General features: G+C 33.2%; 2 protein-coding genes across 2 annotated transcripts; one reads left to right on the plus strand and one right to left on the minus strand.

Moving 5' to 3' along the window:
• Window positions 1-897: 897 nt before the first annotated feature.
• Window positions 898-4,516, minus strand: LOC117227968 (uncharacterized). Its single transcript, XM_033483545.2, has 7 exons — window positions 4,371-4,516; window positions 3,946-4,301; window positions 2,953-3,867; window positions 2,806-2,865; window positions 2,655-2,723; window positions 2,494-2,577; window positions 898-1,147 (listed from the first exon to the last, which is right to left on the minus strand). Exons 2-7 carry the CDS (start codon window positions 4,288-4,290, stop codon window positions 1,055-1,057), a joined length of 1,566 nt encoding a protein of 521 aa, XP_033339436.2. The 5' UTR covers window positions 4,291-4,301; window positions 4,371-4,516; the 3' UTR covers window positions 898-1,054.
• Window positions 4,517-8,984: 4,468 nt separating this feature from the next.
• Window positions 8,985-10,473, plus strand: LOC117227953 (E3 ubiquitin-protein ligase RNF181). Its single transcript, XM_033483512.2, has 2 exons — window positions 8,985-9,502; window positions 9,590-10,473. The coding sequence occupies exons 1-2, from the start codon at window positions 9,197-9,199 to the stop codon at window positions 9,722-9,724; spliced, it is 441 nt and encodes a 146-aa protein (XP_033339403.1). The 5' UTR covers window positions 8,985-9,196; the 3' UTR covers window positions 9,725-10,473.
• Window positions 10,474-13,159: the final 2,686 nt, after the last annotated feature.

The raw sequence follows: 13,159 nt of genomic DNA on the forward strand, positions 1-13,159 counted from the left end.
TTATTAAGACCTAAGCCACGAAACAAAACATACAGTGACACTTTTCAAAACACAACAACTTTTTTAGTGCACTAAACGACTTGAATTTTTTAGATGATAGAGCGATCAGTCTACTGGACCATAACTAGAATGCCTTTTTTTAAATTTTTCTATTGCTTAGAATGACAAAAGAAAATTAAAAGACTCTCGTTTTTAACTCTTTTATCTGAGCTTATAACGAAATTTTAAAAAATGTGTCTCGTAGATCTCGGTAAGTTATATGCATATTAAAAATTTCACCGATATCGGTTGACCTTGGTATGAACTGTAAAAAATTAGAGATCGCAAAAATCGCAGTTTTATCTCGATTCTTGACACTTTCGACCAATAAATGTGAGAAATTTGCAATTTTTACAATATTTTAACGCTAGTAACTTGACTTTGCATTATCCGATTTCGATGCAATTTTCAGCATGCATATAACTTATCGAGATCCACAAAATACATTTTTTAAAATTATTAAGTTAAGTTAAGAAGCGGGAGTCTTTTATTTTCTTTTGTCATTCGAAGTAATAGCAAAATTGTAACAAAGTAGCTCAATCATTGTCTACTATACTAGTCTCTACATCATCTAAACAAATTTCTATTTCACTATTCCAATTTTAAAAAAGTTATTAATGGGAGTCACTGTAAATGCTACTAAAAGAATTTCTGGACACACACTTTTCGTGATATAATTCTTAACAAATAAATGTCTTGACCCTAGAAATGAAAAATAATATACATTTAATATGACCTTTGTTTCTTTTAAATAACCATAATGATCGACTTGAATTTAATGCCCAATATGTTGATAACTTATACTAAAAATGAAATTGATCTGATATAATTTTATATGATATGATATAACATGATGCGTTAATTTTTTTTTGCTGCTAACAAACTTTATTTATTACATTTCCAAAGAGACTTAAGTATTTTTCTTTTTGCTTCTTTTTAGTCCATAATCTTAAAATATAATTAATATAAAGTTGTATTACGAATCATAATAATACTTATTATTAACTAGCTATTCTTATAATATTGAACATGATTCCTTCCTCGAAGTTGAATGTGTCTTATGCTGTTTATTTCCAGTTGCTGACAGGCTTGCTTGAGGATTCAGTGGCTACATGTTTGAAAGTTAATAAATCATATTGAAATATTTAATAAAATTCGAGTGACTTATTATCCAATACAAAGAAAATAGTGTTGTTTCATATTTTGTACAAGCTACTATTAAGACATCAGTATTATAGAGAAAACAATAAAAAAAGTTCATATAAACATATGATCTCATTTTTCAGTTATAGTGAGTTTCTTCCATAACGCACAGTATTTGTTCACAATCTTTGTCTTAACTTGAAAAAGAAGTCGAATAGAACATATGTTTGCATGGTCCTTTTTTATTGTTTTCATGTATCGAATTTATTTCTGAAATAGGTTCCACATACTACAGGACACTCTGTAGATGTGAAATTTGAGGAGGCTTGGACTAATTGACTAATTCTCTTTAAATAGATTGCTGCTGTAATATTTATAAATAAGCTGAACACAAATCTAAAAATCATTTTTCTATTTTAATATTTTCATTTTGAGAAAGGGTCGAATATCTAAATTTAAGAATTTGTCCAGCTCAATTGTAAAATATATACAAATGATATCTACGTAGATTTCTGTAAAATCTTCCAAATACACATTCTAAACATTTAAATATGTTTAAACGATGCTTGAAAGCAGCTTTCAAGTACCAGTTTTCACAGACACATTTCAATTCATATAAAAAATTAATAGAATCGAGTTATTATATTATAGACTTCTACAGTATTCAACACTATGAATGACTCATAGTCATTTAATGAGTCAAACGCGCGTTGTCAGTAGGAATAAAAATCCAAAATCATAAATGATAAATAAATATTTTTATTCCATTTACGAATTATTGTCCACAAAAAACTGCTTAACAATTCTTTATAAACGTGATATAAAAATGTGTAATTATAGTTTATGGTATTTTATTTTATTTGGTACGCGAAGGTTTAAAACGCGCAGTTCTTAACATGTTAAAAACGTTGATTACTTCATTAAGAAACGAGCATTTAAAAGTCTAAATAAAGCTAAAGAAAATATCCCCTCCAAAAATCAATGAAAATACAAGCATGTTGAGTCTTCAGTACTAACTGTAGATTCAAATGTAATTAAAATTTCTTAAAACACTTAAAATCATATGTCAAGTTAGCTAACTCCACAGACAAGATTTTTTTACTTATCAATCTAAATATAATACAAATTGTGATTTAGTTTCACTTAGAATGATTTTCAAAGTTCAATCCATATATACATCTGCAAACTTGTGGTATTCAACATGCCAAATACAAATGATTCATTTATGAACAGTAGACATGTTAAGGATTGGTCAAGTAACTCAGGTCTCTTCTACTGTTTTACTCATTTGTAAAGTAAGTCCAAACTTACCAGATTCTCTTGGGAAGTTGCCACATGTTGAAAATTAGGATATATTGCATCCTCATATTCATACAATACTGGGGCACTAGGAATCTGTAAGAGATAAATTCTTGTTTACTTATATTCACCTTCAATTCAATAAAACTTGAAATATTAGAAAACACTACTACCACAGCAGCTTCTTTTGGATACTGGGCTTCAGTAGGTGCTGGTATATTGTTGATAAATGTAGGGGTAGGCTAATATTAAAAAGAAAGAAGAATATAAATAAACATATATAAATAATAACTCAAATTCTAAGAATGGGTGTTCATTTCCTACCTTTAATACATTTTCTTGTAGAATGGTTTTGGAGTAGGATGATTTTGTTGGTGTATCTGCCTAAAGTTAATATAACGTTTAGTATAATTACAATTATAGCGAGAATAAAATATAGTAAAATTGTAATGTTAAAAAAGTTCTACACACCTTTATGCGTCTTCCCTCATGTCTACAACAGTAACTGAAATGATTACGCTCACCACAGTTATCACATTTATGTCCCCAAGCAGGACAAGATCTTAGAGGATGATTTTCATTACATCTCCAACAACATCTTCTTACTGTTTCGTTATTTCGGCGAGCCGTATTCATATTACTATTATTGGTACCTTTGAAGTTTATTTGACGCTCATCCTTTATGTTAGTATTTGTTCTGCTAGTTATAAAATTCCTATTTTCATTATTATTTCCTCGAGAACCAGTATGCATTTTTGGCTTTTTTTTTAAAATGCCAGTATTACCACTTTTTAAATCCGTCTTGGTCTCATTATTATTATTACTATTTTCTTGGTATGCAGTATTTTTGTCATGGTCACTATTGCGATTTTCAAAATCTTTCTTAGCTTCGTTATTTTCATTACTATTTCCTTGCATTTTTAGCTTTTTTCCTAAAATTTTAGCGTCAGTTTCTTTTTCATTTATCTCACTGCTATTAATATTACTATTTCCTTGAAAAGCAATCTTGTCATTATCATTTTTGGAGTCTTTATTAGTTTCGTCATTAGCATTTACTTGCTCATATAAGCTTTGACTTTGTTCAGCTTCCTTTACATCATTATTACTACATACGGCTCCAGCCTCTGTTTGTTTCTCTTCGACAATCTTTCCATTATTGTCAATGATCTTAATCTTTTCAGTAGCAGCATTAATGCGATTCACGAGAAATTCTTTTTTCCTCTTCTGATTATTATGATCTTCACAAATGAGCTCTAATGTTTCCAATCCAAGGCTTATCGTGATAAACAGCTTTTCTCGAAGTTCTGGGTCATGTATACTCGCTACTACTTTATCTCTGATTAGACTTTCAGTTAGGTATCCAAAATTACAAGTACTTGCTTTTTCCTAAAGTATGAAAAGATGACATGAAAATATGTATTTAGTGATATGAAAAAAATATAAACATTTATGGATTCAACATACTTTTAAATCGTAGATAAAGTGTTCAAGTGTTTCATCTTTGTGCAAAGATCTAGTGAAAAATTTAAAGCGTTCTACAACTTCATTTTTTATACTAAGGAAAAAGAAATCAAGATCCTTTAAGTAATTACATAGTTTATGTTCAATACAAGTATTATACATTATTTTATTAACTTCTATACAATTTAGAGCACCTGGTCCTATTTTATTTCTTAAAAGATTAATTTTAAAAGCTTCTGATTTTATAAAGAGATCATTATCTCTCATATAATCCAGGAAACATAGTTTCCATGACAACCAATTCCTATACATATTCCCAGTATTGGATATTATTAATGGCGGTACCATTTTTCTGTTACCTTAAAAAGACCAATAAATTAAAGTTCTTACAATAACTTGCAAACAGAATATAAGAATATTTTACTTACTCAGTTTTCGTCAAGTTTGATGCTCTTTAAATATTGCGAGTTTCGCGAAAAGTAGTTTTCACGACTAATTGACAGTGCTGAAACCTTGATTGTACCGTTGTATGTGGCATGCGACGTATGATGTTCACCTATCTACGGAATTTAAAAACAAGAGGTGATTACTAGGCCTGTTCGAAACGTAAACATTTGAAGGTGTCCGGATTTTATAATATACAAGGTGTCCTAGTATTTTGGATGCTCTGTATTTAATTGAAAAGGTTCCGAAAATAACTGTTTCAAACTGTTATATATCGGTTCTGACTGAACAAGTTATGGAGAACCGTAAAAGTTTCATAACATTTATGAGGTATATCGGTTCTGTCTTATACCGGTTTCAGTTTCGGTTCTTGAGAATATACCGGTTATTTTTCGGTTCTGAATTTCGGTCATATGCACACGTATTGGCAAAATTCAATGTAGTGTAAGAGATTGCACAGCCTTTTTCTGTGCGATAGAGAAAACAATACAAAATTGGCCGTAGTCGCAGCTTGTCAACGATACAAAGTATTTCAAAATCCATACTTTGAATCCCCAAAGGAAATACAATGTATTTGTTACGTGAAATAGTATTAAAACCGAAATTCATAATGAAAACTCAAAACTGAAAAATAACAGTTATAGAACCGATATAGTAACAGTTCTGAAGAACCGAAACCGGTATACCATATAACAGTTGTGAGAGCATTTCGGTTTTTCATAACTGTTTCATAATCAATATCATAATCAATATCATAATATCATAATCATAATCATAGTCAATATCATAATATCATAATCAATATCATAACTGTTTTCAATCCCTGTTTAAAACAAGAGACCAGTAGAAAAGTTCGTAAGGCTATTGACATGTCTGCTCATGATTAACTTGCTTGATAAATTTTGAAAGCGAACTGTCTTAAAAATATCGAAATATTTAAAGCGTTCACAGGACACTAATTGTGAGAATAATTTTATATACTCTCTAAAATATAATGTCGAATGAAAATAATATGTTAATGTTTGTATTATTTTCATTCTGTCACAATAATTTCCGACGATTTTTATGTTACATTGAAATAATAAAATGAAATAAATAAAACATTGTGTAGTATGAGAAATATCACAATGTTCCCTCTCGACCTTTTATACGAGAAGATTCTCGTTTCATAAACACAAAACCACATCATAATAACACAAACGAATTTAACGCTAACCGTACCGGGCATTAAATGTGACTCGTCTGTGTTGTCTTTTAAAAATTACAAGATTGAATTTATTTAGATGTCTTCCAATTTTTATATTAATACGTATTTAGATGAATACATTTATTTAATGATATTTAGTGGAAGCGTTTTTATGATTTCAATATTGTAGAATAAGAAAATTGTTAAATCTAATAAGAAAAGATAATGTTTTTTTACATATTTTGGATACGGCATGCCATAAAGGTAAAAGGTTTCACTTTGTTCGATGTATTAATATATCTATACAGTAATAATATATTAATATATAATAGATATATTAATTAAACATAGGATTTTGTGAAATGTTTAACAAGTTGCAAACACTTGCAACATTTAGAAAATAAATATAAGTGGAAAATCAAAATCTTTCATATCGTGAGGAAGGTATAAATTCTCCGCTTATAGTTACTAAAAATGCAAAGGTATAAAGATTTACTTATTGAACAATTGGTAAATATAGGCGAAGGATTCCGATTAAACTAAATTTCTAAACTTGGAATATTTGAAAGTCGCCAGATTTTTCTGTATCAGCTGCAAGAAACGAAAAACAATAATTTCCATAAGTTGGAAATAATATGTTAATATTTCTAAATTCTCTTAGCCTTTTAACTGTTTCAAATTTCACCTTATTTTTTTATAAATGCATCATATGAATAATTTTTGTTAAATAAAGCACAGGAGAAGCTGTTGTTAATCGATTGTACATTTGAAAATAGATATACATTATGTCAATTTTGTAAATACTACTAATTCTAAGTTGCAAATAATAAATTCGTCACTTCTCATTCAGAAAAGTTAATCGTGGCGCCATCTGACAGTGAGTACATACGATATTTTGGTACAATCACAGACCTTAGGAGCCGCACAAACATTGCACGAAATGCTTGTTTTCGTCTCAGGGTCTGAATTACCGACTCTGTAGAAAATGCTGTGATACGATAGCGGATATTCTACCTAAATGAACTATATCCGACTGCACAGAGAAAAATGTGTGTTTGAGGTGACCATCAAAATAATTACAGTTTATATGAGCCGTTTATTTTGAAAGTGGCCTAAGTCCTTTTTCAAAAGCACCGAGCTAGCTATTTTAATATTTACATTTCTACGTTATACACATAATTTCATGTCAGCAAAGCTGAAAGAATGCAGTGACCCTTAGGAACACAAAAACATTGTACCACCATGTTGTCAATTAGCAATATTTTTAAATTTATTAAAACGTAAAAACCTTAAATATCTGGATTTTAAAATAAATGGACTTAGGCCACTTTCAAAATAAACGGCTCATATCGTATTTCTGTAGTACATGTTTCCATCATTTATGAATGTTCGCGCCGGATACACTTATTACCTCCAAATAATATTCAGCACTCGCAGTAGAAATGAAATATGTAGGATATTCGCTTCTTGCTAACGTGCTTATTTTTCGTGGACTATCGGTAACGTTGAGCGCGACACGAAATGCAAAGGTGCCCTCCAAAACTGAGACAGAAAAGCCTAAGGCCTAAAAGCCTAAAAGCCTAAAAGCCTAAGCCTAACACTCACCACATTTAAATCTCAATCAACGCTGCTTATTTCTTGGGCCTATTTCGCGTCCGCACGTCTGGAGAAATCTCGATAGACTCTGGGGGTCTCCACCAGAAAACCAACTAGTAGAAAGGGGAAGAAAACGACAGAGGTGAGTTGGAAAGGAGATAGTAGGATGTCGAAGGAAAATCGTTGGCAACAGCGGGAAAAGAATCATAAAGAATGGAAGGCTGGGAAATCCTTCGGGTCTGGTTTACGACGGTCGGACGGGCCCCAAAACGGTCTCGAAAAACTCCGAGTACAATAAATAAATATATAAATCTCCGTGCGGATCTGGTGTGCAGATGTAGGTTCGTACGAACTCACACATTTTCCCGTTATATTCGTGTTTGAATTATAATTTTCTGTGTGTAATTTTTGAAAATATAAATTTTTGAAATCGGATGATTCTTTCCGGGGAACCCTGTATTATTAGAAGGAATCTTTGCTCGTCCAGAAAATTTAAAAAGTTGATTCTGCTTGATTTATTTCTCTACATACATATATGTACATATAAATAACTATGCTTGTAGACATTACAAAAATTTCAATCAATGTCATCAATAAAAGTTTTTAATCAATAAAAGGTTTTCCTTTAAATCTGAAAACATCTTTAATCTATCAACTTCACAAAATTCGAAAATGTTGGGATTGTTGAATTAAATATTATATCATCGATACTATTTTTCGATAATGAATAAGATTGCATATTGCATTAGCACAATTTCTTTTGTTATTACATATATAATATTGATGGTGTCATAAATTAACCTTCCCACAAATCACATACTCTGAAAATCAGTATCGTACATTGTAACTAAAAAAGAAATTTCGATATCATTAATAGATTCGGAGATAACTTGTCACATTTTAGTTATAGTACAGCTCAATATAGTTTGAAATTCTTTTAAAATGTTTAGAAACAGTTTTAAAATGTTCTTCAAATGATAATCAAATTCACATTTATCAATGACGTTGTCAAGCATTCTCTCAACTATTTTATTATATATCTAATTTGTTATTAAAAGTAACTAATAGTAGTCAAGATACCGAGTAAATTTTAAAGCATAAATGCTTCTATTATTATATCGAGCATGTTCCACCGATAAATTGACCATTCCTATCTCTTCAATATTTATTCTAATAAATTCTTCTGCCAGCAGTGCTGTTAGGGACGCTGCTCGCTACTTCACCATAATTTTTAAAAATAAACTAGCCGACTTCGAGATATCGAGTAACATTTAAATTATGAATGTTTCAATTAATTGTTTTATATTTGCAACAATTCCTTTTGCCAACAATGTTGACAGATACTTCCTGAACTATTTTACCAAATAAATTTTTATTAAAAACAGCTAACGGAGCACGAAATATCTGAAACTTTGGAGCATCGGCATTTTAATTAAACTTTTCATTCGCGTTTCATTCGCGCAGGCTTTCCCTTTTGCTTACCAATGCTGTTAATTTGAATAGTTACACACTTGACCGTTGTGTATGAGAAGAGGACGTTGCAATCAGTGGCAATATATGTCGAAGTGGTAATGTAGTTAGACCCGGGACATAAAAATTAGTAATATTTTAATCCTGTCATTGTATCTCATCTACGATAAAACAAGATTAGAATTAATAAATTCGTAACAAATAAAAACTGTCAACAGTTCGAAAACCTCCATCACGCATACCTACAACTGATAATATAGTTTATTTTTCGATCGACATCAGCGAAGTTCATAAGAGTTCCGAGATTAATTATTGGCGTTGTTTTGTTATAGTGCAGACATCTAGTATATTATTATTCTAAGTTTGACGAACAGCTGCTTTGAGGTTCCTATATCAAACATTAGCTGCGGTGACAGACGTACAGTGAAATCCGGTTGAAGAAATCCCGTGTGTTCGCATTCATTTTACGATATACGGTTCGAATCGAAAGTGCGAGCAGTGACTAGACATTGGGAAATTAAGTGTGCATAAAGTTAGCAAAAATTTCGTCACCAAAAAATGTCCGACTACTTCGATGAAATGGGTTGGACACCGTTAGAAGACGGCGAGACACCGAATCATTTGATACACATGGCAAGACTTTTACGAGATTTCGGTATGTGGGATTTATTGGGGCAAACGACGAGGCTGCCACCACCTGCTTCGAAATCTGCTATCGAGAACTTGGAGGAGGTCGAAATCACTTCTTCCGAGTCGAAGCAATGTCCTGTATGCTTAAAAGAGTTCGAAAACGGCATGTCCGCGAAGCGGATGCCCTGTAAACACATTTTCCATAAGGAGTGCATAATCCCGTGGTTAGATAAGGTATCAATTTTTCCTAGTCATCATTACCGATTTTGTAAACAAATTCTATAGTCTAGTCGGTAAAATCGATCTCCCACTTACTTTCAGACGAACTCGTGTCCGCTCTGCCGACACCAATTACCTACAGACGATGAGGACTACGAAATGTACAGGAAAGAGAAACAGCGCGAGGTAGAAAGGGAGAAGGACTTAGAAACTCTACACAATTCGATGTTCATGTAGAAAAATACAGATTTGTACATAAGGAAAGAATGTTTTATATTTCTCTATGTAGATTTTAAACTCTATCGTACTATGAATATTATACAGAAGAAAATTAAGTAATGTTAATGAAAATCGTACTACAATCGAATTGTAATTTCCCTTCTACCTATTTGAATATTCGAATGTACTTTAGTCAAACAAATTTTGGAACATAGTTATTCCGTTTCGGTGAAACCGTTACTCATTCGTTGGACCAGCGTTTTCTTGTAAGTCTTTGTACAATTGAGATCGTCTAGAGGTAATTTGTTGTAACATGCCGTGTAACAGTAACTGTTGCGATGTTACTTCGTTTCGATATTTGTATTATAATGCGATGAAGGTACGAAAGAAGATATACGAAGGAATATATTGATACGATATTTGTATGTTAAATCATTTGAATTGCCAGTTGATGTTTAGTTTTAGCAAAGAAGGGATAACTTATGCCATAAATAACTCAAGTGAAATAACCTATAATGTACAGGCAGATTAATCGAGTTTCTATTTAATAATACCGCTGTATGTATTTAATATGCAAACATATTCTGTTCTGTGATTCCAATGAATCTTTGCATGCAAAATGAATAGCGTTTCAGTTACAGTGTCTCAAATTGATCGAATGTTATTGCATAAATACTTCAGGCAAATTAATTAATAAGCAAATTAATTTATCCATGTATTTTTCTTATTTATGTATGTAATTTATAAATATATAATTCTGTTAATAATGTTTCAAATTCTGTTCACCTTATCCTTAAAGATATTCATTTTAAATACTATTTAAATGTTATTTAGTTAATTCTTTTAAATATGAATAAATTCGCACTTACGAAAATTGCGAATGAAATTATCTGTACTTATGCGTGTCGTTAATGATATAGAAATAATTTCAATATCATTTGATTCTGTAAATGTGTTAGTCACTAAGAGAAACTTAAAATCAATGTAACAATTAAATGAGTCTCGTGTATATAATTATTCAAATTATTCTCTTCTATCAAATATTTCAACTGCATAATTAATATAAGTACAGAATGCTTAATAATATGAATTTTATAAATATAGCAATTTCTCCCATAGATGTTTTTAGTCGAAATCGAAACATGCAGATATGGGACCAGTAAGACATGATTCTTCGGACTTTGTTGCTCGCCTTTACACTTGCCGACTCTTTATGAGAGTAAGAGAGAGATAGAATGAAACTATGTACATACCTGGAAAGGCAGCAACCACGCATGCCAGTGTATTTTACTATGAACACATTGTAATACTAGAATAAAAACGATGACTTAACTTTTTTATTTCTAATTCTGTATACATGAAAATTTTGTTTAATATACTGGCCAAATTGTTCCAATTAAAGTGATACGAAACATGACTTACTTTAGACCAGGGGTGTCAAACTCGCGGTCCGAGATGAACATTTTTGCGGCCCAGTCAATATATCCGACGCAAAGTAAAAATAAAATAGAAATAGTCTCGGCCAATAAAATTTCTCCCGAAATAGGAAAGATAGTATCAGGGAAGAGATGTCAAGTATCAGGACGTAAACAATAATTTAACTTTATATATGTTTATTACAATGTATTAGTCAAAATAAAAATATTTGTTTCTATGAACACTGATCTTTTTTTTGCGGCCCACCTAAAGTTAAGCATTGTTTATTTGGCCCAGGTTAGCTTTTGAGTTTGACACCCCTGCTTTAGGCCATACGCGTAGCAAGTAACTTATTTTATTTCATTATACAAATTGCAATTATAACGAAAAAAAACATTAGAAAAGTATTAAAGGCGACGTCAAAGAAGATATGTACGTCGTTCAAAAGAAGATATCAATGAAGTTACGCTATTCGGGCCTCGATTCGACTGTGATTCCGGGAAGCCAGCGACGATTCGACTGCGATTGCCGACAGCCGACGACGATTCGATTGCGATTCCGGGGAGCCAGCGACGATTCAACTGTGATTCCGGGAAGCCAGCGACGATTCGACTACAGTTCCACGCCATGATTCGACGGAAATTCGGTGGAACGAACTTAAGTGTTTGACGGAGAGTGTGAATGAACTGTTTACTGTACTTTTTCCGTCAACGCTGGAATTTTAACCCTTTCGCTACGGGCGGATTCTCCGTCGCGGTACTTCTGCTGAACAGAGCGCTGCGACATCACTGCACGCTACGCGACGGCGATCGTCAGCGTCATCGTCAAGTCGGTACTCCGCGACGGTCGGCGGAGAACCTAAGCTGTTTGAATTGAATGAATTTTTCGAACGAAAAAATTTTTCTCCAAAGGGTATTTATAAATAAAGGGTATTCCAGGGTATTTTATAACGTCTTAGCATGCGCTCTTTAATTTACAGTATGAGAGGAAATAACATTATGCAATATAATGCATCTTATGGAAAGCCACTATAGTGGTCCGTAGTACCTCAGTGGCACCATATGGAAAGCCACTATAGTGGTCCGTAGTACCTCAGTGGCACCATATGGAAAGCCACTATAGTGGTCCGTAGTACCTCAGTGGCACCATATGGAAAGCCACTATAGTGGTCCGTAGTACCTCAGTGGCACCATATGGAAAGCCACTATAGTGGTCCGTAGTACCTCAGTGGCACCATATGGAAAGCCACTATAGTGGTCCGTAGTACCTCAGTGGCACCATATGGAAAGCCACTATAGTGGTCCGTAGTACCTCAGTGGCACCATATGGAAAGCCACTATAGTGGTCCGTAGTACCTCAGTGGCACCATATGGAAAGCCACTATAGTGGCCCGTAGTACCTCAGTGGCACCATATGGAAAGCCACTATAGTGGCCCGTAGTAGCTCAGTGACATCTTATGGAAAGCCACTATAGTGGCCCGTAGTACCTCAGTGGCACCATATGGAAAGCCACTATAGTGGCCCGTAGTAGCTCAGTGACATCTTATGGAAAGCCACTATAGTGGTCCGTAGTACCTCAGTGGCACCATATGGAAAGCCACTATAGTGGTCCGTAGTACCTCAGTGGCACCATATGGAAAGCCACTATAGTGGTCCGTAGTACCTCAGTGGCACCATATGGAAAGCCACTATAGTGGTCCGTAGTACCTCAGTGGCACCATATGGAAAGCCACTATAGTGGTCCGTAGTACCTCAGTGGCACCATATGGAAAGCCACTATAGTGGCCCGTAGTACCTCAGTGGCACCATATGGAAAGCCACTATAGTGGTCCGTAGTACCTCAGTGGCACCATATGGAAAGCCACTATAGTGGTCCGTAGTACCTCAGTGGCACCATATGGAAAGCCACTATAGTGGTCCGTAGTACCTCAGTGGCACCATATGGAAAGCCACTATAGTGGCCCGTAGTAGCTCAGTGACATCTTATGGAAAGCCACTATAGTGGTCCGTAGTACCTCAGTGGCACCATATGGAAAG

The sequence above is a fragment of the Megalopta genalis genome, chromosome 17 (genome assembly GCF_051020955.1).
Source record: "Megalopta genalis isolate 19385.01 chromosome 17, iyMegGena1_principal, whole genome shotgun sequence".
Taxonomy (NCBI): domain Eukaryota; kingdom Metazoa; phylum Arthropoda; class Insecta; order Hymenoptera; family Halictidae; genus Megalopta; species Megalopta genalis.

Bases quoted from the DNA above. Each gene is read 5' to 3' on its own strand.
- LOC117227968 (XM_033483545.2), bottom strand. From the start codon at position 4,290: ATGGTACCGCCATTAATAATATCCAATACTGGGAATATGTATAGGAAT. The intron at 2,724-2,805 runs GTAGGAAATGAA...TTTTAATATTAG, and splicing joins TACAAGAAAATGTATTAAAG to CCTACCCCTACATTTATCAA. The intron at 2,578-2,654 runs GTAGTAGTGTTT...TATCTCTTACAG, and splicing joins ATCCAAAAGAAGCTGCTGTG to ATTCCTAGTGCCCCAGTATT.
- LOC117227953 (XM_033483512.2), top strand. From the start codon at position 9,197: ATGTCCGACTACTTCGATGAAATGGGTTGGACACCGTTAGAAGACGGC. The intron at 9,503-9,589 runs GTATCAATTTTT...ACTTACTTTCAG, and splicing joins TAATCCCGTGGTTAGATAAG to ACGAACTCGTGTCCGCTCTG.